The sequence below is a fragment of the Nesoenas mayeri genome, assembly GCF_963082525.1.
Source record: "Nesoenas mayeri genome assembly, contig: SCAFFOLD_112, whole genome shotgun sequence".
Lineage (NCBI taxonomy): Eukaryota > Metazoa > Chordata > Aves > Columbiformes > Columbidae > Nesoenas > Nesoenas mayeri.
In genome coordinates this window covers 31243-54475 of record NW_027660041.1, presented here as the reverse complement: position 1 = coordinate 54475, position 23233 = coordinate 31243, and the positions used below count along the sequence as shown (strand labels likewise).

The 23233-nt window shown below is 59.4% G+C and overlaps 1 protein-coding gene across 7 annotated transcripts in view; it reads left to right on the top strand.

Moving 5' to 3' along the window:
* The first annotated feature begins 23 nt into the window (after positions 1-23).
* The window catches only part of LOC308052290 (uncharacterized protein), a 27206-nt gene continuing 3996 nt past the window's right edge, over positions 24-23233 (top strand). Inside the window, exons 1-25 of one of the 7 annotated variants that reach the window (XM_080364376.1) lie at positions 24-213; positions 1209-1376; positions 1555-1797; positions 2469-2643; positions 3567-3712; positions 6317-6442; positions 6980-7716; positions 8209-8244; positions 8969-9082; positions 9495-9574; positions 9765-9849; positions 10068-10108; positions 10200-10239; positions 11084-11178; positions 11901-11993; positions 12282-12350; positions 12437-12518; positions 13324-13389; positions 14040-14093; positions 14904-14993; positions 15825-15916; positions 16643-16710; positions 17657-17862; positions 19261-19389; positions 21128-21296. In XM_080364376.1, coding sequence (XP_080220502.1) covers positions 2519-2643; positions 3567-3712; positions 6317-6442; positions 6980-7716; positions 8209-8244; positions 8969-9082; positions 9495-9574; positions 9765-9849; positions 10068-10108; positions 10200-10239; positions 11084-11178; positions 11901-11993; positions 12282-12350; positions 12437-12518; positions 13324-13389; positions 14040-14093; positions 14904-14993; positions 15825-15916; positions 16643-16710; positions 17657-17862; positions 19261-19389; positions 21128-21296 — 2743 coding nt within the window. In that variant the 5' untranslated portion in view covers positions 24-213; positions 1209-1376; positions 1555-1797; positions 2469-2518. Of the gene's footprint in view, positions 214-1008; positions 1377-1554; positions 1798-2468; positions 2644-3566; positions 3713-6316; positions 6443-6979; positions 7717-8208; positions 8245-8968; positions 9083-9494; positions 9575-9764; positions 9850-10067; positions 10109-10199; positions 10240-11083; positions 11179-11900; positions 11994-12281; positions 12351-12436; positions 12519-13323; positions 13390-14039; positions 14094-14903; positions 14994-15824; positions 15917-16642; positions 16711-17656; positions 17863-19260; positions 19390-21127; positions 21297-23233 lie in introns of those variants that run through there. The other 6 variants (XM_080364378.1, XM_080364377.1, XM_080364380.1 and 3 more) reach the window with 6 other exon arrangements.

The following is a 23233-nucleotide window of genomic DNA, read 5'->3' as shown; positions in this document are numbered from 1 at the left end:
GGGGCACCCGGATGCCTGGGTCCCCTCCACCCCCCACCCCCAAGGAGCGAAACGACCTCGAAAACATCAGAAACGGTGAAAATTCACATTTTTGAAGACGGAAACGCTGCGTTTGGGGCAAAACCCTACGATTTTGGGGGTGAAAACACCAGTTTTGGGAACGAAGACGTGAATTTTAGGGCCGAAAACGCCGATTTTGGGCAAAAATGGCAGGTGAGAGCGGCGCCCCCTGCGGTTTTGGGGTGAAAAAGCAGGATTTTGGGTTTGAAAATGAGAATTTGGGATCAAACATTTGGAATTTGGGGCAGAAAGTTTGTAGCTTTGGGGTGAAAAACGCAATTTCAGGGTAAAAAGCTCAAAAAACCCCCAAATTTGGGCTGAAAATGAACAATATGAACGCAGAAAATTACGGTTTTTGTTGAAATCTGTACATTTGGGGATAAAAAGCCCAATTTGGGGGTTTCCAACTCAATTTTGCTCTTAAAAAAGGGGAATTTGGGTCTGGAGATGTCAATTTTAGTACCGACATAAGTGGTTTTTTACCAAAACAGCCCAAATTTGGTGCCAAAAAACGTCAATTTTGGGCTGAAAATCCCAAATTTGAGGCTGGAAATCTCCAATTTGGTGCCAAAAAGTGTCAATTTTGGGCTGAAAATCCCAAATTTTGGGGCTGGAATGTTCCATTTTGGTGCAAAAAAAGTGAATTTTGGGCCATAAATCCTCAATTTTGGGTCTAAACCCCCAAATTTTGGGCTGAAACGCCTCGAATTTGGGGTGCGGGTGCCTGTGTTTCTGTAGGACCTACATAAGTACCGGGGGGATCCCCCCCCCCACTCTGGTTGGGGCAGATAAGGGTGACGGTTCGGGGGGGGGGGGGTGGGGCCCCGGACGCCTGGGTCCCTCCCGGACGCCTGGGTCCCCCGGCCACGCCTTGGCCCCCCCCAAACGCAACCGCTGGGATCTGATAAGCGTTATCAGTGCCCAGCAGCCCTGGGGGCCGTTACCAACCTTCCCCCCCGCACTGGGGACCCAGGCGTCCGGGAGGGACCCAGGCGTCCAGGAGGGGGACCCAGGAATCCGGGTGCTCACCCATAAATAGGGGACCCAGGCGTTCGGGTGACACCAGACCCCCCAAAAAGGGACCCAGGCGTCCGGGTGTTGATGCACCCCCCCCTCCCCCCTCAATTTACCCCCTTGTTCCGCAACAGGGACCCAGGCGTCCGGGTGGGGACCCAGGCGTCCGGGGAGGGACCCAGGTGCCCCCCCCTTAATTTAACGAGGGGGGTGGGGTCCTAGTGCCCCTCCCCACGCCAAGGGCGGGGCCAGCCCCTCCCCCACGTCCGTCCGTCCGTCCTGTGGTGACACGACGGCTCCAGGTCAGTGACAACACCCCCCCCCACCCCCCCCCCCCCAAAAAAAATGGGGACAACCCCCCACTTAGGGGACCCAGGCGTCCGGGAGGGACTCAGGCATCTGGGACGCCCCCCACTCCCCAGACAGTGGACCCAGGCGTCCGGGTGCTTATTTTGATGGGGGCCTCTTTACCCTCCACAGGCTCCACCGTTGCTGCCACCCCCACTGGGACCCAGGCGTCCGGGAGTGGACCCAGGCATCCGGGGGGAACCCAGGCGTCCGGGAGGGGACCCAGGCGTCCGGGATGGAGTTTGTGGCGCTGGGGGGGCCGGACGGGGCCCCCCCTCCCCCCCCCATTCCCCGAGGAGCCGCCGCCGTTCCTGGGCCTGGGGGGGCCCGAGGGGCTGGAGCCGGGGGGGCTGCTGGGGCCCCTCCCCCCCACAGGTACCCCCATATCCCCCCATTGTCCCCAATATCCCCCTATGTCCCCCATTTGTCCCTATGACCCCCCCGCCATGTCCCCCCATTGTCCCCATGGCCCCTATTGTCCCCGCCTTGTTCCCCATGTTCTCCCTGCCATGTCCCCCCATTGTTCTCCCTGCCATGTCCCCCCATTGTCCCCCCCAATATCCCCCCTTTGTCCCCCCAATACCCCCCCTTTGTCCCCAATGTCCCCCCATATCCCCATTGTCCCCATGTCCCCCCATATCCCCGTTGTCCCCCCTGTCCCCCCATATCCCCATTGTCCCCCCTCACATCTGCCCATCTGTCCCCCCCATTGTCCCCAATATCCCCCCACGTCCCCATTGTTCCCCCATCCCCCCCGTCTCATGTCCGTCTGTCACCCCATTGTCCCCCATTGTCCCCATAGCCCCCCCTTGCCTCTGTCCATCTGTCCCCCCCACATCCCCCCATATCCCCCTTGTCCCCATTGTCCCCCTGACCTGTGTCCATCTGTCCCCCAGGTCCCCATTGTCCCCGCATTGCCCCCATGCCCCCCCATTGTCCCCATTGTCCCTATGTCCCCCCATTATCCCCATGTCCCCCCATTGTCCCCATTGTCCCCATGTCCCCCCACTGTCCCCTGGTCCCCTGACATGTCCGTGTGTCCACAGGCCGCGTGTCCCTGGTGCCCTGGCCAGAGGGGGGGGGTCTGTTGGGGTCCATGGGGGGGTCCCCCCTGGGCCCCGACCCCCCCGGACCCCCCCCGCTTCCTGGAGCTTCTGCAGCCCCGCGCCTGCCCCTCCCCCACCCTGGGGGGCACCCCGACCGCCCCGCCCCCACCCTGCGGTGAGCGGAATGGGGACACTGGGAGATACTGGAAGAGACTGGGGGGACTGGGACGGACTGGGATGGACTGGGATGGACTGGGAGATACTGGGAGGGACTGGGGGGGAACTGGGATGGACTGGGGGGGATTTGAGGGTTCCAGGGGGTTATTTGGGGTCTGGGGGTACTGGGTGGAACTGGATGAACTGGGAGGGAACTGGAGTACACTGGGATGAACTGGGGAGCACTGGGGGACACTGGGATGAACTAGGAGAGACTGGGAGGGGCAATCTTATACTGCTCTGTATCCGTATTGATCTGTACTGGTTTGTACTAGTCCGTACTGGTTTTTACTGGTCCATACTGGTCTTTACTGGCTTGTACTGGCCCTTACTGCTCGGTAATGGTCCATATTGGTCTGTACTGGTTCATAGTGGCTTGTGCTATTTTGTACTGGTCCATAGTGGTTTATACTATTCTGTACTGGTCTATGCTGGTCAGTATTGTTCGGTATTGGTCTGTTCTGGTCCGTACTGGTTTGTACTGGTCGGTACCAGTCTGTACTGGTTTGTGTTCATCTGTACTGGTCCATACTGGTCCTGCTCTCTGTACTGGTTGGTATTGGTTGGTATTGATCCATACTGGTCCTTACTGGTCCGTACCAGTTGGTATTGCTCGGTATTGATCTTTACTGGTCTGTCCTGGTTTATATTCATCCTTACTGGTCCAGACTGGTTTTTACCGGTCTGTACTGGTTCTTACTGGTTTGTACTGTTCTCTATTGGTCCTGGTCTGTACCAGTCCGTATTGATCCATACTGGTTTGTACCAATCCATACCAGTTTGTAGTGGTGTGTACCAGTCCTGACTGGTCAATGCTGGTCTATACTGGTCCTGACTGGTCCATACTGGTCCTGACTGGTCCATACTGGTCCGTACCGGCAGAGGCGCGGGAGTGCGTGAACTGCGGGGCGACGGCGACGCCGCTGTGGCGCCGCGACGGCACCGGCCACTACCTGTGCAACGCCTGCGGGCTCTACCACCGGCTCAACGGCCACAACCGGCCCCTCATCCGCCCCAAGAAGCGCCTGGTGAGCCCCAAAATCCCCACCATTCACCCCAAAAGCCTCCCGGGCACACGCAACACGAGAACCCCCCAAAAAACCCCGCGAAAATCGCTCAAATCGACCCGAAAACACCCCAAATCCACCCCAAAATACCCCCCCAAATATGCCCTAGAACAGCCCAAATCCATCCCAAATCCATCCCAAATCCATCTCAAATCCATCTCAAATCCATCTCAAATCCATCTCAAATCCAACCCAAATCCATCCCAAATCCAACCCAAATCCATCCCAAATCCAAACCAAACCCAACCCAAACCAGCCCAAAATAACCCAAATCTGACCCTGCTGAGCCCCCAAATCCCCGTGATTCACCCCCAAAATCACCCGGACATACAAACTGCCCCAAAACCTCCCAAATCCAACCCAAAACACCCCCCAAATCTGCCCTAAACCAGCCCAAATCCAACCCAAATCCAACCCAAATCCATCCCAAATCCAACCCAAATCCAACCCAAACCAGCCCAAAATAACCCAAATCTGATCCTACTGAGCCCTGAAATCCCCGTGATTCACCCCAAAAATCACCCAGACATACAAACTGCCCCAAAACCCCCCAAATCCAACCCAAAACACCCCCCAGATCTGCCCTAAACCATCCCAAATCCATCCCAAATCCATCCCAAATCCAAACCAAATCCATCCCAAATCCAACCCAAATCCATCCCAAATCCAAACCAAACCCAACCCAAACCAGCCCGAAATAGCCCAAATCTGACCCTGCTGAGCCCCAAAATCCCTGTGATTCACCCCAAAACCCATCCAGGCACACGCAACACGCAAACCCCCAAAAAACCCCGCGAAAATGGCTCAAATGGACCCCAAAACCCCCCAAATCGAACTCAAAATACCCCCCCAAATATGCCCTAAATCAGCCCAAATCCATCCCAAATCCAACCCAAATCCATCCCAAATCCAACCCAAATCCATCCCAAATCCAAACCAAACCCAACCCAAACCAGCCCAAAATAACCCAAATCTGACCCTGCTGAGCCCCAAAATCCCCGTGATTCACCCTAAAAATCACCCGGACACACACACTGCCCCAAAACCCCCCAAAATCCAACCCAAAACACCCCCCAAATCTGCCCTAAACCAGCCCAAATCCAACCCAAATCCATCCCAAATCCAACCCAAATCCAAACCAAATCCAACCTAAACCAGCCCAAAATAACCCAAATCTGACCCTGCTGAGCCCCAAAATCCCCACCATTCACCCCAAAACCCACTCGGGCACACGCAACATGAGAACCCCCCAAAAAAGCCCACGAAAATCGCTCTAAACGACCCCAAAACCCCCCAAATCCAACCCAAAATACCCCCCCAAATCTGCCCTAAATCAGCCCAAATCCAAACCAAATCCATCCCAAATCCATCCCAAATCCATCCCAAATCCATCCCAAATCCATCTCAAATCCATCTCAAATCCATCCCAAATCCAAACCAAATCCATCCCAAATCCAAACCAAACCCAACCCAAACCAGCCCAAAATAACCCAAATCTGACCCTGCTGAGCCCCCAAATCCCCGTGATTCACCCCCAAAATCACCCGGACATACAAACTGCCCCAAAACCTCCCAAATCCAACCCAAAACACCCCCCAAATCTGCCCTAAACCAGCCCAAATCCATCCCAAATCCAACCCAAATCCATCCCAAATCCAACCCAAATCCAACCCAAACCAGCCCAAAATAACCCAAATCTGATCCTGCTGAGCCCTGAAATCCCCGTGATTCACCCCCAAAATCACCCAGACATACAAACTGCCCCAAAACCCCCCAAATCCAACCCAAAACACCCCCCAAATCTGCCCTAAACCAGCCCAAATCCATCCCAAATCCATCCCAAATCCAACCCAAATCCAAACCAAACCCAACCCAAACCAGCCCAAAATAACCCAAATCTGACCCTGCTGAGCCCTGAAATCCCCGTGATTCACCCCAAAAATCACCCAGACATACAAACTGCCCAAAAACCCCCCAAATCCAACCCAAACCCCCCTCCAAATCCATCCCAAATCCAAACCAAACCCAACCCAAACCAGCCCAAAATAACCTAAATGTGACCCTGCTGAGCCCCAAAATCCCTGTGATTCACCCCAAAACCCACCCGGGCACACGCAACACGCAAACCCCCCAAAAACCTCGCGAAAATGGCTCAAATGGACCCCAAAACCCCCCAAATCCCACCCAAAATACCCCCCCAAATATGCCCTAAATCAGCCCAAATCCATCCCAAATCCAACCCAAATCCATCCCAAATCCAACCCAAATCCATCCCAAATCCAAACCAAACCCAACCCAAACCAGCCCCAAATAACCCAAATCTGACCCTGCTGAGCCCCCAAATCCCCGTGATTCACCCCAAAAATCACCCGGACATACAAACTGCCCCAAATCCATCCCAAATCCAACCCAAATCCAACACAAAATAGCCCAAATCCACCCCAAGAAGCGCCTGGTGAGTCCCAGAATCCCCACGATTCACCCCCAAAATCCCCCGGGGAGACCCCAAGAAACCCCCAAACCCCCAGATTTGCCGAAAATCCGTGTTTTTCACCCCGTTTGCAGCTGGTGAGCAAACGCGCCGGCACCGTCTGCAGCAACTGCCAGACCAGCACCACGACCCTGTGGCGCCGCAGCCCCCGCGGGGACCCCGTCTGCAACGCCTGCGGCCTCTACTACAAACTGCACCGCGTGAGACACCCGAAAACCCGCTTTTTCACCCCAAAAACCCGCTTTTCCACCCCCAAAACCCCCTTTTTCCACCCCAAACCCGCCCATTTGCCTCGGTACAACTGATTTCCGGTGCCCGTGTGCCTCGGTAGAGCGCACTTCCGGTCTCTACTTGCCGCTGTGCTGTCCCACTTCCGCCTTCCCCTTGTTGCCTCGGTAGGGACTCATTTCCGGTGCACCGTTTGCCTCGGTGCACCGCGCTTTACCAGCTCCCCCCAGCCCCCATGACCCGGAACTTTGGTTCCTACCCCCAATATTGGTTCCCCCTCCCCTCTCACGAACGCCTGGGTTCCTCCCGGACGCCTGGGTCCCTCCCGAACGCCTGGGTCCCCTCCAAATCCCTGAGATCCCTCAACCATGGGGCATCTTTACAGGGGAAGGAATTTTAGGGACCCCCTGAGGTTTGGGGGTCTGAGGAGGAGCAGGGTCACTGTGGAGGGGTCCCGGATGCCTGGGTTCCCCCCCGAACGCCTGGGTCCCCCCCTCTTTTCCCTCCAGGTGAACCGACCCCTGACCATGCGCAAGGACGGGATCCAGACCCGCAACCGCAAGGTCACGGCCAAGGGCAAGAAACGGCGGGCGGGGGGGGGCGGCCCCGGTCCCGGGGGGGTCACGGAGACCATGGGGGGCCCCCCCCCACCCCCCCCAGTGCCCCCACAAGCCCCCCCCGAGGATCCGGCTGCTCTTTACGCCCTCGGACCCCTCGTCCTCTCCGGGCACCTCCTGCCCTTCCCCAACACCGGAGCCTTTTTGGGGGGACCCGGGGGTGGATACGCTGCCCCCTCTGCTGCCGCCCCCCCAGGTCTCAACCCCCAGATCTAAGGGGCTGGATGGGGGGGGGTTTGGTTCCGTATTACAGTTTGTTTTTAAAAACAAAAAGGTGCGCTCAGGCCTCGTTATTTCAGTGGGAAATGGGGGGGGTCTCCGGGGGCTCGTGTGTCCCCGCCCAGAAGGTCTGTGGGGGAGGGCAGACCCCAAAATTCCACCACAAAATAGCGCTCCCCCCCCCCCCCACTAACACAATAGTTGGCGCCAAGATGGCGGCGCGCAGCGGCCACACCCAACATGGCGGCGCCCGTCTGGGCACATTCAACATGGCAGCGCCGTACGGCAATTCCCCCAAACCACGCCCCGCAGCACAAGCCACGCCCACGAAGGCCGGGCTGTGCCGGCGCCCCTCCCCTTTGCTGACGTCATCACGGCGCGCCCGCCGTCAGCGCCGCTCGGGGCTCCAGGTGAGCGCGGCCGCTCCGGTTCGTCCCGCTGCCCCCATTGATCCCCATTGATCCCCATTGATCCCCATTGACCCCCATTGATCCCCATTGGCCCCCATTGACCCCCATTGGCCCCCCCGCTGCCCCCATTGACCCCCATTGATCCCCATTGATCCCCACTGACCCCCATTGATCCCCATTGGCCCCCATTGACCCCCATTGGCCCCCCCGCTCCCCCCGTTGTCCCCCATTGACCCCCATTGGCCCCCATTGACCCCCCTGCTCCCCCTGTTGTCCCCCATTGGCCCCCATTGACCCCCATTGGCCCCCATTGACCCCCCTCCTCCCCCTGTTGTCCCCCATTGGCCCCCATTGACCCCCATTGACCCCCCCACTCTCCCCGTTGTCCCCCATTGACCCCCATTGACCCCCATTGGCCCCCATTGGCCCCCCTGCTCCCCTCGTTGTCCCCCATTGACCTCCCGTCTCCCCTGACCCCGTTCCTCCCCCCAGGCCCCCCCCTCTGCGGCGCCCCCCCGGCTGCGGATGGTGAGAAGGGGCGGGGCCAAGGCGGGTGGGCGGGGCCTGAGTGGGCGGAGCTGGTGGGCGGGGCGTGGGGATTGGTGAGTGCGCGCGGGGGACCGCGGGTGGGCGGGGTTTGCAAAGGGGCGTGGTTCGCAAAGGGGCGGGGTTCGCAAAGGGGCGGGGTTCGCAAAGGGGCGGGGTTCACAAAGGGGCGGGGTTCGCAAAGGGGCCCGGTTCGCGAAGGGGCGTGGTTCGCCAAGGGGCGTGGTTCGCCAAGGGGCGGGGTTTGCAAAGGGGCGGGGTTCGCAAAGGGGCGGGGTTTGCGAAGGGGCGGGGTTTGCAAAAGGGCGGGGTTTGCAAAGGGGCGGGGTTTGCAAAGGGGCGGGGTTCGCGAAGGGGCGGAGTTTGCGAAGGGGCGGGGTTCGCGAAGGGGCGGGGTTCACAAAGGGGCGGGGATTGTGAAGGGGCGAGGTTTGTAAAGGGGCGGGGTTTGCGAAGGGGCGGGGTTCACGAAGGGGCGGGGTTTGCAAAGGGGCGGGGATTGCGAAGGGGCGAGGTTTGTAAAGGGGCGGGGTTTGCAAAGGGGCGGGGTTTGCAAAGGGGCGGAGTTCCCGAAGGGGCGGGTTCGCGAAGGGGCGGGGCTCGGGAAGGGGGCGGGGTTCACAAAGGGGCGGGATTTATGAAGGGGCGGGATTTTCATGGGGGACGTGGTTTGTTGGGGGGCCGGACTGACGTTGGCTCCGCCCAGGGGAGGGCGGGGCGTCGCGTCCCCGCCCAGCGGGGGGCGGGGCTCCCGGAGCTGAAGCGCCGCGGCCGCGCGCGGAGCCGGAGGGAGGGACTGGAGGCGGAGCTACAGCGGCTGGTAGGCGGGGCTGCCCCGGATGCCTGGGTCCCTTTTTGGGGGGGTCCTGGATGTCTGATTTCATTCCTGGACACCTGGGTCCCTGGGGTGACAGGGGGTCCCGGATGCCTGGGTCCCTTTTTGTGGGGGGGTTCCCGGACTCCTGGGTCTATTCCCGGACTCCTGGGTCCATTCCCAGACACCTGGGTCTTGGGTTGAGGGGCTGTCCCGGACGCCTGGGTCCTTTTTTGGATGGGGGTCCCGGACGCCTGGGTCCCCTTCCAGACACCTGGGTCCCTGGGGTGAGTGTGGTTCCTGGATGCCTGGGTCCATTCCCGGACGCCTGGGTCCCTTGGGCAAGGGGGGGATTCCCAGACGCCTGGGTGCCCTCCCGGACGCCTGGGTCCCCTCCCGGACGCCTGGGTCCCCGCAGGATCTGGGTGCGGAGGCGGCGGCGCCCACAGGGACGGGGCTGGTTTACCATGAGGAATTCGCGGCGTCGGGGGATGGGAGGTAACGCCTGGACGCCTGGGTCCCCTTCCCAGCACCCCCCCAGTGCCCATTATCCCCCCCATACTGGTCCCAGCTTCCCCTTGCACTGGGATACTGGGGTCACCCAGCTCTCCCCGGACACCTGGGTCCCACCGGACGCCTGGGTCCCCTCCTGGACGCCTGGGTCCCCTCACTCTCCCCCTCTCCCCAGCCCCCCAGAAGCTCCGGAGCCGCTTTCGGTCTCATGGGCGAAACTGGAGCAACTGGGACTGGCCCAGCGCTGCGTCCGCGTGCAGGTGAGCACCCGGACGCCTGGGTCCCTCCCGGACGCCTGGGTCCCCTCCGGGACGCCTGAGTCCCTCCCGAACTCCTGGGTCCCTCCCGAACTCCTGGGTCCCTCCCGGACACTGGGGTCCCTCCCGGACGCCTGAGTCCTTCCCGGATGCCGGGATCCCCCGGACGCCTGGGTCCCTCCCGGACGCCTGGGTCCCTCACGTTGTCCCTTGTCCCCCAGTGCCGCCCGGCGACCAATGAGGAGCTGCTGCTGGTGCACAGGTGGGGGGGGGCGTTTTGGGGGGGATTTGGGGGTTCCTGGGGGGATCCTCCCAATGGTTTTGGGGTCACTTTTGGGGTGTCCCCCCCACAGCCCCGACGACTTGGCCCGGATGGAGTCGAACCTCCCCCCGGTGAGTGTGCCCGGACGCCTGGGTCCCTCCCGAACTCCTGGGTCCCTCCCGGACACCTGGGTCCCCCGGACGCCTGGGTCCCTCCCGAACTCCTGGGTCCCCTCCCGAACTCCTGGGTCCCTCCCAGACACCTGGGTCCCCCGGACGCCTGGGTCCCTCCTGAACTCCTGGGTTCCCCGGATGCCGGGGTCCCTCCTGGACGCCTGGGTCCCTCCCGAACTCCTGGGTCCCTCCCAAACTCCTGGGTCCTCTCCTGAACTCCTGGGTCCCCCGGATGCCTGGGTCACCCTCCACTCTTGGGGTCCCCCCCCTACCCCCATAACCCTGAAGTTTGCTTCCCCCTGCCTCTCCTCTCCCGGACGCCTGGGTCCCTCCCGAACTCCTGGGTCCCTCCTGGACGCCTGGGTCCCTCCCGGATGCCTGGGTCCCCCCCCAGTCTTGGGGTCCTCCCCCTACCCCCATAACCCTGAGCTTTGCTTCCCCCCCCTTCCCCTCTCCCGAACGCCTGGGTCCCTCCCAGACACTTGGGTCCCCCGGACGCCTGGGTCCCTCCCGAACTCCTGGGTCCCCTCCCGAACTCCTGGGTCCCTCCCGAACTCCTGGGTCCCCTCCCGAACTCCTGGGTCCCTCCCGGACTCCTGGGTCCCTCCCGAACTCCTGGGTCCCCTCCTGAACTCCTGGGTCCCCGGGACGCCTGGGTCCCCCCCCAGTCTTGGGGTCCCCCCCTACCCTCATAACCCTGAACTTTGCTTCCCCCCCCTCCCCTCTCCCGGACGCCTGGGTCCCTCCCGGACGCCTGGGTCCCCCGGACGCCTGGGTCCCTCCCGGACGCCGGGGTCCGCAGGCCGCGGGCGTTTCCCGCCGCGCTGCGGGGTCGCTGCTGTCGCTGCTGCAGAAGCTGCTGAGCGGGGACGTGCGCAACGGGCTGGCGCTGCTGCGGTACGGCACCTATAGCGCCCATAGGCGCCACCGCCACCTATGGCGCCCATAGGGACCCCCTGCGGGGGGCGTGGGGCCGTACGCGTCACCCAGGGGCCTATAGAGCCACAGAACCCCAGGGCCACCCCCTATAGGCTTCTCCAGCCTCTATAAATCCACTCCCAGCCCATATAGAATCTCCCCCAGCCCCTATAGATTCACCCCCAGGGTCTATAGAACCTCCCTCAGCCCCTATAGATTCACCTCCAGGGTCTATAGAACCCCCCCTCCAGCCCCTATAGATCCAACCCCAGGGTCTATAGAACCTCTCTCAGCCCCTATAGATCCAACCCCAGGGTCTATAGAACCCCCCCCCCCAGCCCCTATAGATCCAACCCCAGGGTCTATAGAACCTCTCTCAGCCCCTATGGATCCACCCCCAGGGTCTATAGAACTCCCTCCAGCCCCTGTAGATTCACCCTCAGGGTCTATAGAATCCCCCCCAGCTCCTATAGTTTAATCTTTAGGCTCTATAGATCCACACACAGCCTGTCTATACTCACCATCCCCTATAAATCCAGCCCCTATAGACCCCCCTGAGCCCCTATAGATGCCCCCCTGCCAGCCCCAGTGGAGTCCTATAGAACCCCCGGGCTGCTCTAGGGCTTGTGGTGATGCTATAGGATCTATAGGATTCCTGGGGGGGTATAGAACCTATAGGGGTGTCTATACGTTCCCTATAGGCGCCCCGGGCAGCAGGAGGAGCCGGACGGCGCCAGCGGCCGATTGGACGACGTCGCCATCGCCGCAAAGGAGGCGCGGGCGGGGGGGCAGCGGTGAGGCCCCCGGACGCCTGGGTCCCTTTTCGGGGGGTTCCCGGACGCCTGGGTCCCTTTGTTGGGGGGTCCCCGGACGCCTGGGTCCCTTTTTGCTTGGGTCCCTTTTTGAGGTCCCCGGACACCTGGGTCCCTTTTCAAGGGTCCCCGGATGCCTGGGTCCCTTCTTGGGTCCCCGGACGCCTGGGTCCCTTTTCAAGGGTCCCCGGACACCTGGGTCCCTTTTCTGGGTCCCCGGACGCCTGGGTCCCTTTTCGGGGTTCCCGGACGCCTGGGTTCCCTCCCCAGTGTCCTCCTGGTCGACTGGTGCTCCCAGCCCAGCTGGACCCTCCCCCGGCTCTTCCAGGACGACCCCGGGTACGTTACTGGTCTATACTGGTCCATACTGGTCCATACTGGTCTGTACTGGTCTATACTGGTCTATACTGGGTTCTCTCCCATAGGGTTCTGTATTTCGGGGTTCACGGAGGCCCCGCCCCCCCCGACCCACCCCGGCCCTTGAGCGTCCACGTGACCTGGGAGGAGGTATGGATTCCATAGGGGTACCTATGGGAGGGCGTATAGACACCGTATGGGGCAGTATAGGGGTCATACAGAGCGTTATAGGGACTATATGGGGTGTTAAAGGCACCTTATGGGGCATTATAGGGACTTTATGGAGAGTTATAGAAGCCATATGGTGCCTTATAGGCGTCATACAGGGCATTGTAAGAATCGTGTGGGGCATTATAGACACCATATGGGGTCTGTATATAGATCGTTGTAGGGGCTATATGCGGTGTTATAGACATCCTGTGCTGCTTTGTATGGACGTTATAGAACGTTATAGGAGCCGTGTGGCACTTTATAGAGGTCACATAGAGCATGATAAAGATCATATGGCGCATTATAGGGACTATATGGAGCGTTATAGGGTTTGTGTGGGGTGTTATAGGGGGTCTATAGGGCATTGTAGGGGCTCTATGGGGCACTAGAGGGAATCTATAGGGCACTATAGGGGATCTGTAGAGCATTGTAGGGGCTCTATGCGGCACTAGAGGGGATCTATAGGGCATCATAGATGTTACATAGGGGGTTATGGGGTTCTATAGGGTGTTATAGGGGCTGTATGGGAATGTATGGAGAGTATACGGGGTCTATAGGGGTTGGGGGGCTATAGAGGTTCCTATAGGAACTGGAGGGTCTATAGGGGCTGGGGGGTCTCAGGGGTGTCTATAGGGGTTGGGGGGCCTATAGGGGGGTGTATAGGAACTGGGGTGTCTATAGGGGTTGGGGGTCTCTCGGGATTGCTCTGGGGCTCTATAGGGTCTATACGTTGTGTCCCCTATAGGGCGGGGGGAGCGACGGTGACGTGGTGGCCGCGGTTCTGCAGCTGCTGCTGCCCCTGGGCCTGCAGGTGGCGCTTTGGGGCAATTTGGGGCGTTTTGGGGCAATTTGGGGCGTTTTGGGGGGTTTTGAGGGTTTGGGGGATTTGGGTGGTTTTTGGGGTTTTTTGGGGTGGTTTTGGGGTGTTTTTTTTTGGTGTTTTAGGGTGGGTTTTGGGTGGTTTTGGGGTTCTTGGGGTGGTTTTTTTGGTGGTTTTGGGGTGGTTTTTTGGGGTGTTTTTTTGGGTGTTTTTTGGGTGTTTTTTTGGTGTTTGGGGGTGTTTTTTGGGGTGTTTGGTTTTTTTGAGGTGTTTTTGGGGTGTTTTTTGGGGTGGTTTTTTGGGTGTTTGGGGGTGTTTTTTGGGTGGTTTCTGGGGTGGTTTTTTGGGTGTTTTTTTGGTGTTTTTTGGGTGTTTGAGGGTGTTTTTTGGGGTGTTTTGGGGGTGTTTTTTGAGGTGTTTTTTGAGGTGTTTTTTGGGTGTTTGGGGGTGTTTTTTGGGGTGTTTTTTTGGGTGTTTTTTGGGTGGTTTTTGGGGTGTTTTCTGGGTGTTTTGGGGGTGTTTTTTGGGTGTTTTTTGGGTGTTTTTTGGTGTTTGGGGGTGTTTTTTGGGTGTTTTTTGGTGTTTGGGGGTGTTTTTGGTGTGATTTTGGGTGTTTTTGGTGTTTCTGGTCCCATCCCCAGTTCCAGCCCCAGCTCGTTCTCGTCACCGTCGACACCGGCCCAGGAGACACACGGGTACCTATAGACCCTATAGGTTCTATAGATCCTGTAGATACCCGTAAACACCTATAGATACCTATGTACTCTATAGACACTTACGGATTTTATAGACGCTTACAGACACCTGTGGATCTTGTAGACAGCTGTAGAGACCTATAGACACCTAGGGATCCTATAGACACCTATAGATACCTAGGGACCCTATAGACACCTGTAGATACCTATAGATGCCTGTAGACACCTACGGATCCTATAGACTCCTATGGACCGCCATAGAGCCTATAGACTCCTATAGACTGCAATAGATCTCTATAGACACCTATGGACCCCAAAGACCCCTATAGATGCCGGTAGAGCCCTATAGATACTTGTATACTCCCATAGAGCTCTGTAGACTTCTGTAGACCCCTATAGACTCCCATAGACCCCTGTAGATCCCATAGATCTCTGTAGACCCTATAGATGCGTTTAGACTGCCATAGACCCACACAGATCCTATGGACCTTCTTAGATCCCTATAGATCCCTATAGATCTCTATAGACTCCTGTAGACACCATAAACCCCCATAGGCCCTATAGATCCCTGTAGACCCCAGAGCTCCCTGTAGATGCCTACAGAGCCCCATAGACCTCTATAGACCCTCGTAGACCCCTATAGACCCCCGTGGACCCCTATAGACGCCCATAGACTCCTATAGACCCCTATAAAGCCCATAGACCTCCATTGACCCTCATATACCCCATAACCCCCCATATCCGGGTCTATAGGTCGCTGGGGGGTCCATAGGGGCTCCCCGGCGCTATAGGTCCCCCTGTCCCCTATAGGGATGTATAGGGGCGTCCCCCGAGGGGCTGTGGCTGCTGACGCGCCTGCTGGGGGCGCTGGCCGGGGGGCGGCTGCTGCTGGCGCTCCAGGTACCCACCTATAGCCACCTATAGCCACCTATGGGCACCTATGGATCTGATGGGGTGTGGGGAGCGCGATGGGGGAACCTATAGGGGCCACACGGGCCGTTTGCGGGACGTATAGGGGCCGTTTCTGGGACCTATAGGGACCATGTGGGTCATTTGCGGGATGTATAGGGGCCATTTGCAGGATCTATAAGGACCACGTGGGTGATGTGTGGGGTCTATAGGGGCCATTTCTGGGACCTATAGGCAACATACGGGCCCCGTTTGTGGGATGTATAGGGGCTGTTTGTGGGATGTATAGGAGCTGTATGGGCCACTTGTGGGACATATGGGGCACATTTGCAGAATCTATAGGGGCCACATGGGTGGTGTGTGGGATCTATAGGGGCTGTTTGTGGGACTTATAGGGGCCGTATGGGACGTTCATGGGCTGTATAGGCACCATTTACAGGACCTATAGGAGCCATTTCTGGCACCTATAGGAGCCGAGTGGGTTGTTTGTGGGATGTATAGGTCACATTTGCATGATCTATAGGGGCTGTGTGTGCGATCTATAGGGGCCGTGGGTGGATCTATATGGGCGGTGTATGGATCTGTAGGCTTCATGTGTGGCATCTATAGGGCCCATGTGGGTGGTGTGTGGGATCTATAGGGCCCGTGTTGGGGATGTATAGGGGCTGGGTGGGATCTATAGGAGCCATGGGTGGGATGTATAGGGGTCACGTGTGGGATCTATAGGGGCCATTTGGGGATCTATAGGGGCCATGTGGGTGGTGTGTGGGATCTATAGGGCCCGTGTGTGGGATGTACAGAGCCCATAGGTTGTGTCCATAGGGGCCGGCGGAGCAGGGGGGGGTCGTTGCCATCCTGCGGGCGCTGTTGGGGGACAACGGGGACCCCCCTGGGCCCTGCGCCCCCAGCCCAGGGTCAGTATGGGGGCTATAGGGGTCTATGGGGGGTCTATAGGGGGCTGTGGGGTGTTGGGAGGGTCTATGGGGGGGCTATAGGGGTCTATGGGAGGACATAGGGGGTCTATAAGGGTCTGTGGGGGAGTATGGGGTATTTAGGGGTCTATGGGGGGACATGGGATCTATAGGTGTCTATGGGGTGTTGTGGGGCCTATAGGGGTCTATGGGGGGACATGGAGGAACTATAGGGGTCTGTGGAGGGACATGGGGAATATGAGGGGCTATAGGGATCTATGGGGAGCTAGAGGGAATTTGAGGTGTTTTGGGGGGGCTATAGGGGTCTATGGGGGGTATGGGGTATTTGGGGGGCTATAGGGGTCTATGGGCGGGTCTGAGGTGTTGGGGTGTCTATAGGGATCTATAAGTGGGTGTGAGATGCTGGGGGGGCTATAGAGGCCTATAGGGGGGTCTGAGGTGTTGGGGGGGCTATAGGGATCTATTGGGAGCTATAGGGATCTATGGGGAGCTATAGGGATCTATGGGGAGCTATAGGGGGTTTGAGGTGTTTTGGGGGTCTATAGGGGGCTATGGGGGTCTATAGGGGTCTATGGGGGGGTCTGAAGTATTTGGGGGGCCCGGGGGTGATTTGGGGGGCTCAGGAAGGTTCTGGGGGGTCGATGGCGGTTTGGGGGTGTCATCCCCCCCGCCAAGAACCGCCGTGTCCGTCTGTCCGTCCGTCCGCAGCGGCCTGGCCAGCGTGTCCCGCGCCCTCAACACCTACGGCCGCTTCTGGAGCTGCCTGCGCCGCGCCGGTGAGCCCCGAACCCCCAAAACCCACAGAGACACCCCAAAAACACCCGCGAATCGGGGACAGGCTTCGGGGGTGGCGCTAGGCCGCGTTGCTAGGGCGCCGCCTCGGTTGCTAGGGCGCCATCTTGGTTGCTGGGGGGGTCTAATTGGTCGCTAGGGAGTCATCTTGGTTGCTAGGGCACCATCTTGGTTGCTGGGGGGTCTAATTGGTTGCTAGGCTGCCATCTTGGTTTCTAGGGCGCCATCTTTGTTGCTGGGCAATCTAATGGTTGCTAGGGCGCCATCTTGTTTCCTGGCAGCCATCTTGGTTGCTAGGGCGCCATCCCTGTTGCCAGGCAGCCATCTTGGTTGCCAGGTGACCATTTTGGTTGCTAGGTGACCATCTTGGTTTCTAGGGCGCCATCTTGGTTGCTGGGCAGTGTAATTGGTTGCCAGGGCGCCATCTTGTTTCCTGGCAGCCATCTTGGTTGCTAGGGCGCCATCTCTGTTGCCAGGCAGCCATCTTGGTAGCCAGGTGACCATCTTGGTTGCCAGGGCACCATTTTGGTTGCTAGGTGACCATCTTGGTTGCTAGGGCGCCATCTTGGTTGCCAGGGCTCCATCTTGGTTGCCAGGTGGTCTAATTGGTTGCCAGGTCACCATCTTGGTTGCTAGGGCTTCACCTTGGTTGCTAGGCTGCCATCTTGGTTGCTAGGGCGCCATCTTGGTTGCCATGGCACCAACTTGGTTGCCATGGCGCCATCTTGGTTTCTAAGGCTCCATCTCGGTTGCTAGGCCGCCATCTTGGTTACCACGCATTTCCCGCCATATTTCACCCTCGACCCCCCCAGCACGTCCCCCCTTCCTTTTGGGGTCCCCCCCCAGCTCCCAGACCCCCCCAAACCCCCCCGGCCCCCCCCATAGCCGCGGCCGCCATGTTGGACCAACCCGGGTCTCCTGTTCCCCCAGAGCCCCAGGAGGAGGAAGACGAGGACGAGGAGGATGAGGAAGGTTTGGGGGGCCCCGAGGAAGACGAGGAGCCCCCGGGGACCCCCCGGAGGATGAGGATGAGGATGAGGAGGAGGAGGAGGAGGAGCCGTCATGGCCGCATTCGGCCGCCCGCACCGCGCTGGTGCACGACCCCAGGATGGAGGAGCACGTCAACCCCTGGACAGGTCGGGGGACCCAAAATGGGAGGGGCAGGAGGGTTTGGGGTCCCCTGAGGGTCTCCTGAGAGCTTTGGGGGGTCCCCTGAAAATTTGGGGGTTCCTCAGAGTTTCCTGAGGGATTTTGGGGGTCCCCTGAGGATTTGGGGTCCCCTGAGGGTTGGGGAGGGTCCCCATGAAGTTTGGGGTCCCCTGAGAGTCCCCTGAGGCTTTTGGGGTCCCGTGAGTGTTTGGGAGGTCCCCATGAAGTTTGGGGTCCCCTGAGAGTCCCCTGAGGGTTTTGGGGTCCCATGAGTGTTAGGGGAGGTCCCCTGAAACCGGGGGTTCCCTGAAGGTTTTGGGGGGGTCCCCTGAGAGTTAGAGGTCCCCTGAGGGTTTGGGAAGATCTCCTGAAATCGGGGGTTTCCCTGAGGGTTTGGGGGGGGGTCCCCTAAGGCTTTGGGGTCTCATGAGGGTTTTAGGGGGGTCCCCTGAAATCGGGGATTCCCTGAGGGTTTTGGGGGGGTCCCCTAAAGGTTTGGGGTCCCATGAGGATTTTGGGGGGGTGTCCCCTGAAAGTTTGGGATTCCCTGAAGGATTTTGGGAGTTCCTCTAAGGTTTGGGGTCCCCTGAGAGTCCTCTGAGGGTTTGGGGGGATCCTCTGAAATTTTGGGGTCTCCTGAGAGTCCTCTGAGGGTTTTGGGGGTCCCCTAAAGGTTTGGGGTCCCATGAGGGTTTGGGGAGGTCCTCATGTGCCCTGAGGGTACCCTGAGGGATTCTGGGGGTTCCTCTAAGGTTTGGGCTCCCCTGAGAGTCCCCTGAGGGTTTGGGGGGTCCCATAAAGGTTTGGGGTCCCATGAGTGTTTGGGGGGGTCCCCTGAAAGTTTGGGGTTCCCTGAGAGTCCCTTGAGGGATTTTGGGGGATCCTCTAAGGTTTGGGATCCCCTGAGAGTCCCTTGAGGGTTTGGGGGGTCCCCTAAAGGTTTGGGGTCCCATGAGGGTTTGGAGGGATCCCCTGAAAGTTTGGGGTTCCCTGAGAGTCCCTTGAGGGATTTTGGGGGGTCCCCTAAAGGTTTGGGGTCCCATGAGGGTTTGGGGGGGTCCCCTGAAAGTTTGGGGTTCCCTGAGAGTCCCTTGAGGGATTTTGGGGGATCCTCTAAGGTTTGGGGTCCCCTAAGAGTCCCCTGAGGGTTTGGGGGGTCCCCATGAAGTTTGGGGTCCCCTGAGAGTCCCCTGAGGGATTCTGGGGGGTCCTCTAAGGTTTGGGGTCCCCTGAGGCTCCCCCTGATGCTTTGGCTCCCCGGACGCCTGGGTCCCCATCCCCCTTGTGTTGTTTATTGTGGGGTTGCCACGTGTATTGTGGGGTTGCCACATGTATTGTGGGGTTCACGTGTGTGTTTTGGGGTTCACGTGTGTTTTGGGGTTCAGCCAGCACCCCGAGCGGCCGCAGCGCGTGCGCAGGATCGTGGAGCGGCTGGAGGAGCTGGGGCTGGCCCAGCGCTGCCTGCGCCTGCGCGCCCGACACGCCGGCGCGGCCGAGCTGCGCGCCTGCCACACGTGAGACTCGCGGGGGGCGCGGGGACGCGGCCGCCATGGTTGCCAGGCCGCCATCTTGGTTGCCAGGCCGCCATCTTGGTTGCTGGGTGGTCTAATTGGTTGCCAGGGCTCTGCTTCAGTTGCTAGGGAGACATATTGGTTGCCAGGGCACCATCTTGGGTCCTAGGGCGCCATCTTGGTTGCTGGGTGGTCTAATTGGTTGCTAGTGCACTATCTTGGTTGCTAGGGCACCATCTTGGTTGCTAGGGCGCCATCTTGGTTGCTAGGGCACCATCTTGGTTGCCAGGCCGCCATCTTGGTTGCCAGGTCGCCATCTTGGTTGCTAGGGCACCATCTTGGTTGCTGGGTGGTCTAATTGGTTGCTAGGGCGCCATCTTGGGTACTAGGGCACCATCTTTGTTGCTAGGCTGCCATCTTGGTTGCCAGGCTGCTATCTTGGTTGCTAGGGCACCATCTTGGTTGCCAGGCCACCATCTTGGTTGCTACGGCACCATCTTGGTTGCCAGGCCGCCATCTTGGTTGCTAGGGCACCATCTTGGGTCCTAGGGCGCCATCTTGGTTGCCAGGCCGCCATCTTGGGTCCTAGGGCACCATCTTGGTTGCCAGGCTGCCATCTTGGTTGCTACGGCACCATCTTGGTTGCCAGGTCGCCATCTTGGTTGCCAGGCCACCATCTTGGTTGCTGGGTGGTCTAATTGGTTGCTAGGGCGCCATCTTGGTTGCTAGGGCGCCATCATGGTTGCCAGACCACCATCTTGGTTGCTAGGTCACCAAGATGGTTGCCAGGCCGCCATCTTGGTTGCTGGGTAGTCTAATTGGTTGCCAGGGCTCCGCTTCAGTTGCTAGGGAGACATATTGGTTGCCAGGGCACCATCTTGGTTGCCATGGCACCATCTTGGTTGCCAGGCCGCCATCTTGGTTGCTAGGGCACCATCTTGGTTGCTGGGTGGTCTAATTGGTTGCTAGGGCGCCATCTTGGTTGCTAGGGCACCATCTTGGTTGCTAGGGAGACATATTGGTTGCTAGGGCGCCATCATGGTTCCATTAGCCAACTGAGGGAGGACGTTGGGGTGAACCATTGAGAACTTGGTGGGGGGACATTGGCGTAAACCATTGCGAACTGGGGGGACATTGGGGTGAACCATTGAGAACTGGGGGGGGGACATTGGCGTAAACCATTGCGAACTGGGGGGACATTGGGGTGAACCATTGAGAACTGGGGGGGGACATTGGCGTAAACCATTGCGAACTAGGGGGGGACACTGGGGTGAACCATTTAGAACCGGGGGGGACTTTGGGATGAACCATTGATAAATGGGTGGGGGAACATTGGGGTGAACCATTTAGAACCGAGGGGGGGACTTTGGGATGAACCATTGAGAACTGGGTGGGGGGGAACATTGGGGTGAACCATTTAGAACCGGGGGGGGGGGGACATTGGGATGAACCATTGCTAACTGGGGGGACATTGGGGTGAACCATTGAGAACTGAGGGGGCACACTGGGGTGAACCATTTAGAACCGGGGAGGGGACTTTGGGATGAACCATTGCGAACTGGGGAGGGGGACATTGGGGTGAACCATTGAGAACTAGGGGACACATTGGGCCGCACCATTACGAAACGGGGCGGGGGAGGAACATGGGGTTGAAGCATCGAGAGGAGCGCAGGGTACCTCGTTTCGGGGTCCCGGTGGCTCCCGCTCTGTGACGCGGGGGTGTCGTTTTCGGGGTGCGCAGGCCGGCGCACATCGCGGCGCTGCGGCGGTCGCGGTGGCTGCGGCCGCGGGAGCTGCGCGCGCTGGCCCAGCGCTACAACTCGCTCTTCCTGTGCCCGCGCTCCTTCGACTGCGCCCGCCTGGCGGCCGGGGCGGCCTGCGCCGCCGTCAGCGCCGTCATGGACGGCACGGTACGCTATGGGGGTATAGGGGGGCTACGGGGGGTCTGTGGGGGGTCTATGGGGTGGTATGGGGGGTCTATGGGGGTTATGAGGGGTCTATGGGGGTCTATGGGGGGTTATGTGGGATCTATGGGGGGTCTATGGGGGGTTATGTGGGGTCTATGGGGGGTACTGGGGGGGCTATGGGGGGTTACGGGGGTCTATGGAGGGTTACGGGGTGTCTATGGGGGGCTATGGGGACTTATGGGGGGGTCTGTGGGGTGGTACGGGGGGTCTATGGGGGGCTACGGGGGGTCTATGGGGTGGTATGGGGGGGCTATGAGGGGTCTATGGGGGGTTATGTGGGGTCTATGGGGGGTACTGGGGGGTTACGGGGGATCTATGGGGGGGCTACAGGGGGTCTATGGGGGGCTACAGAGGGGTCTATGGGGGGTTACAAGGTGTCTATGGGGGGCTATGGGGAGTTACGGGGGGTCTATGGGGGGTTACAGGAGGTCTGTGGGGGTTACGGGGGGTCTATGGGGGGCTATGGGGGGTATATGGGGGTTACGGGGGTCTATGGGGGGTTACAGGGGGTCTATGGGGTGGTATGGGGGGTTACGGGGGGTCTATGAGGTGGTATGGGGGGGTCTATGGGAGGTTACGGGGGTCTATGGGGGGTTTCAGGGGGTCTATGGGGGGTTACGGGGGGTCTGTGGGGGATTACGGCGTGTCTATGGGGGGCTATGGGGAGTTACGGGGGGTCTGTGGGGTGGTACGGGGGTCTATGGGGGGCTACAGGGGGGTCTATGGGGTAGTATGGGGGTCTATGGGGGCTATGAGGGGTCAATGGGGGGTCTATGGGGGTTATGTGGGGTCTATGGGGGTACTGGGGAGTATATGGGGGTTTACGGGGGGTCTATGGAGGGTTACGGGGTGTCTATGGGGGGCTATGGGGACTTATGGGGTGGTCTATGGGGTGGCACGCGGAGTCTATGGGGGTCTATGGGGTGGTACGGGGGGTCTATGGGGGGGTTATGGGGGGTCTATGGGGGGGTTACGGGGGGTCTATGGGAGGTTACGAGGGGTCTATGGGGAGTTATGAGACATCTATGGGGTGGTATGGGGCATTATAGGGCGTCTATGGGGGAGTTACGGGGGGTCTATGGGGGGGTTACGGGGGGTCTATGGGGGGTTTCGGAGGGTCTATGGGGGGGTTACGGGGGGTCTATGAGGTGGCATGGGGGGTCTATGGGGGGGTTACGGGGGGTCTATGGGGGGTTACGGGGGGGTCTGTGGGGGATTATGGGGGGTCTATGGGGTGGTACGGGGGGTCTGTGGGGGGTTATGGGGGTCTGTGGGGGGTTACAGGGGGGTCTGTGGGGGGCTACAGGGGGTCTATGGGGGGTTACGGGGGGGTCTATGGGGTGGTACGGGGGGTTATGGGGTAGTACGAGGGGTGTATGGGGGGTTATGGGGGGTCTATGGAGTGGCACAGAGGGTCTATGGGGGGTTACAGGGGGGTCTATGGGGGGCTATGGGGGGTCTGTGGGGTGTTAGAAGGGGTCTATGGGGTTATTGGGGGTTGTTGGGTGTTGTGAATCCTATAGAGTTTCACAAGGTTCTATGGGGCGTTGGGAGGTTCTATGGGGTGCCAAAGGCTTCTATAGAGTGTTATAGGGCTCTATAGGGTGTTATAGGGGTCTATGGGGGTTATTGGGGTGTTATGGGGGTTCTTGGGGATTATTGGGGTGTTATGGCGTTACTGGGGATTATTTGAGTTATTGGTGGTTATGGGGGGTTATTGGGTGTCATGAGGGGTCCTATGGGGTGTTGTGAGTCCTGTGGTGCCTCACAAGGTTCTATAGGGTGTTGAAGAGGTTCTATGGGATGTTATAGAGCCTTGTAGGGTGTTATAGATCTCTATAGGGTGTTATAGGGTCTATAGGGCTTTATTGGGGTGTTAT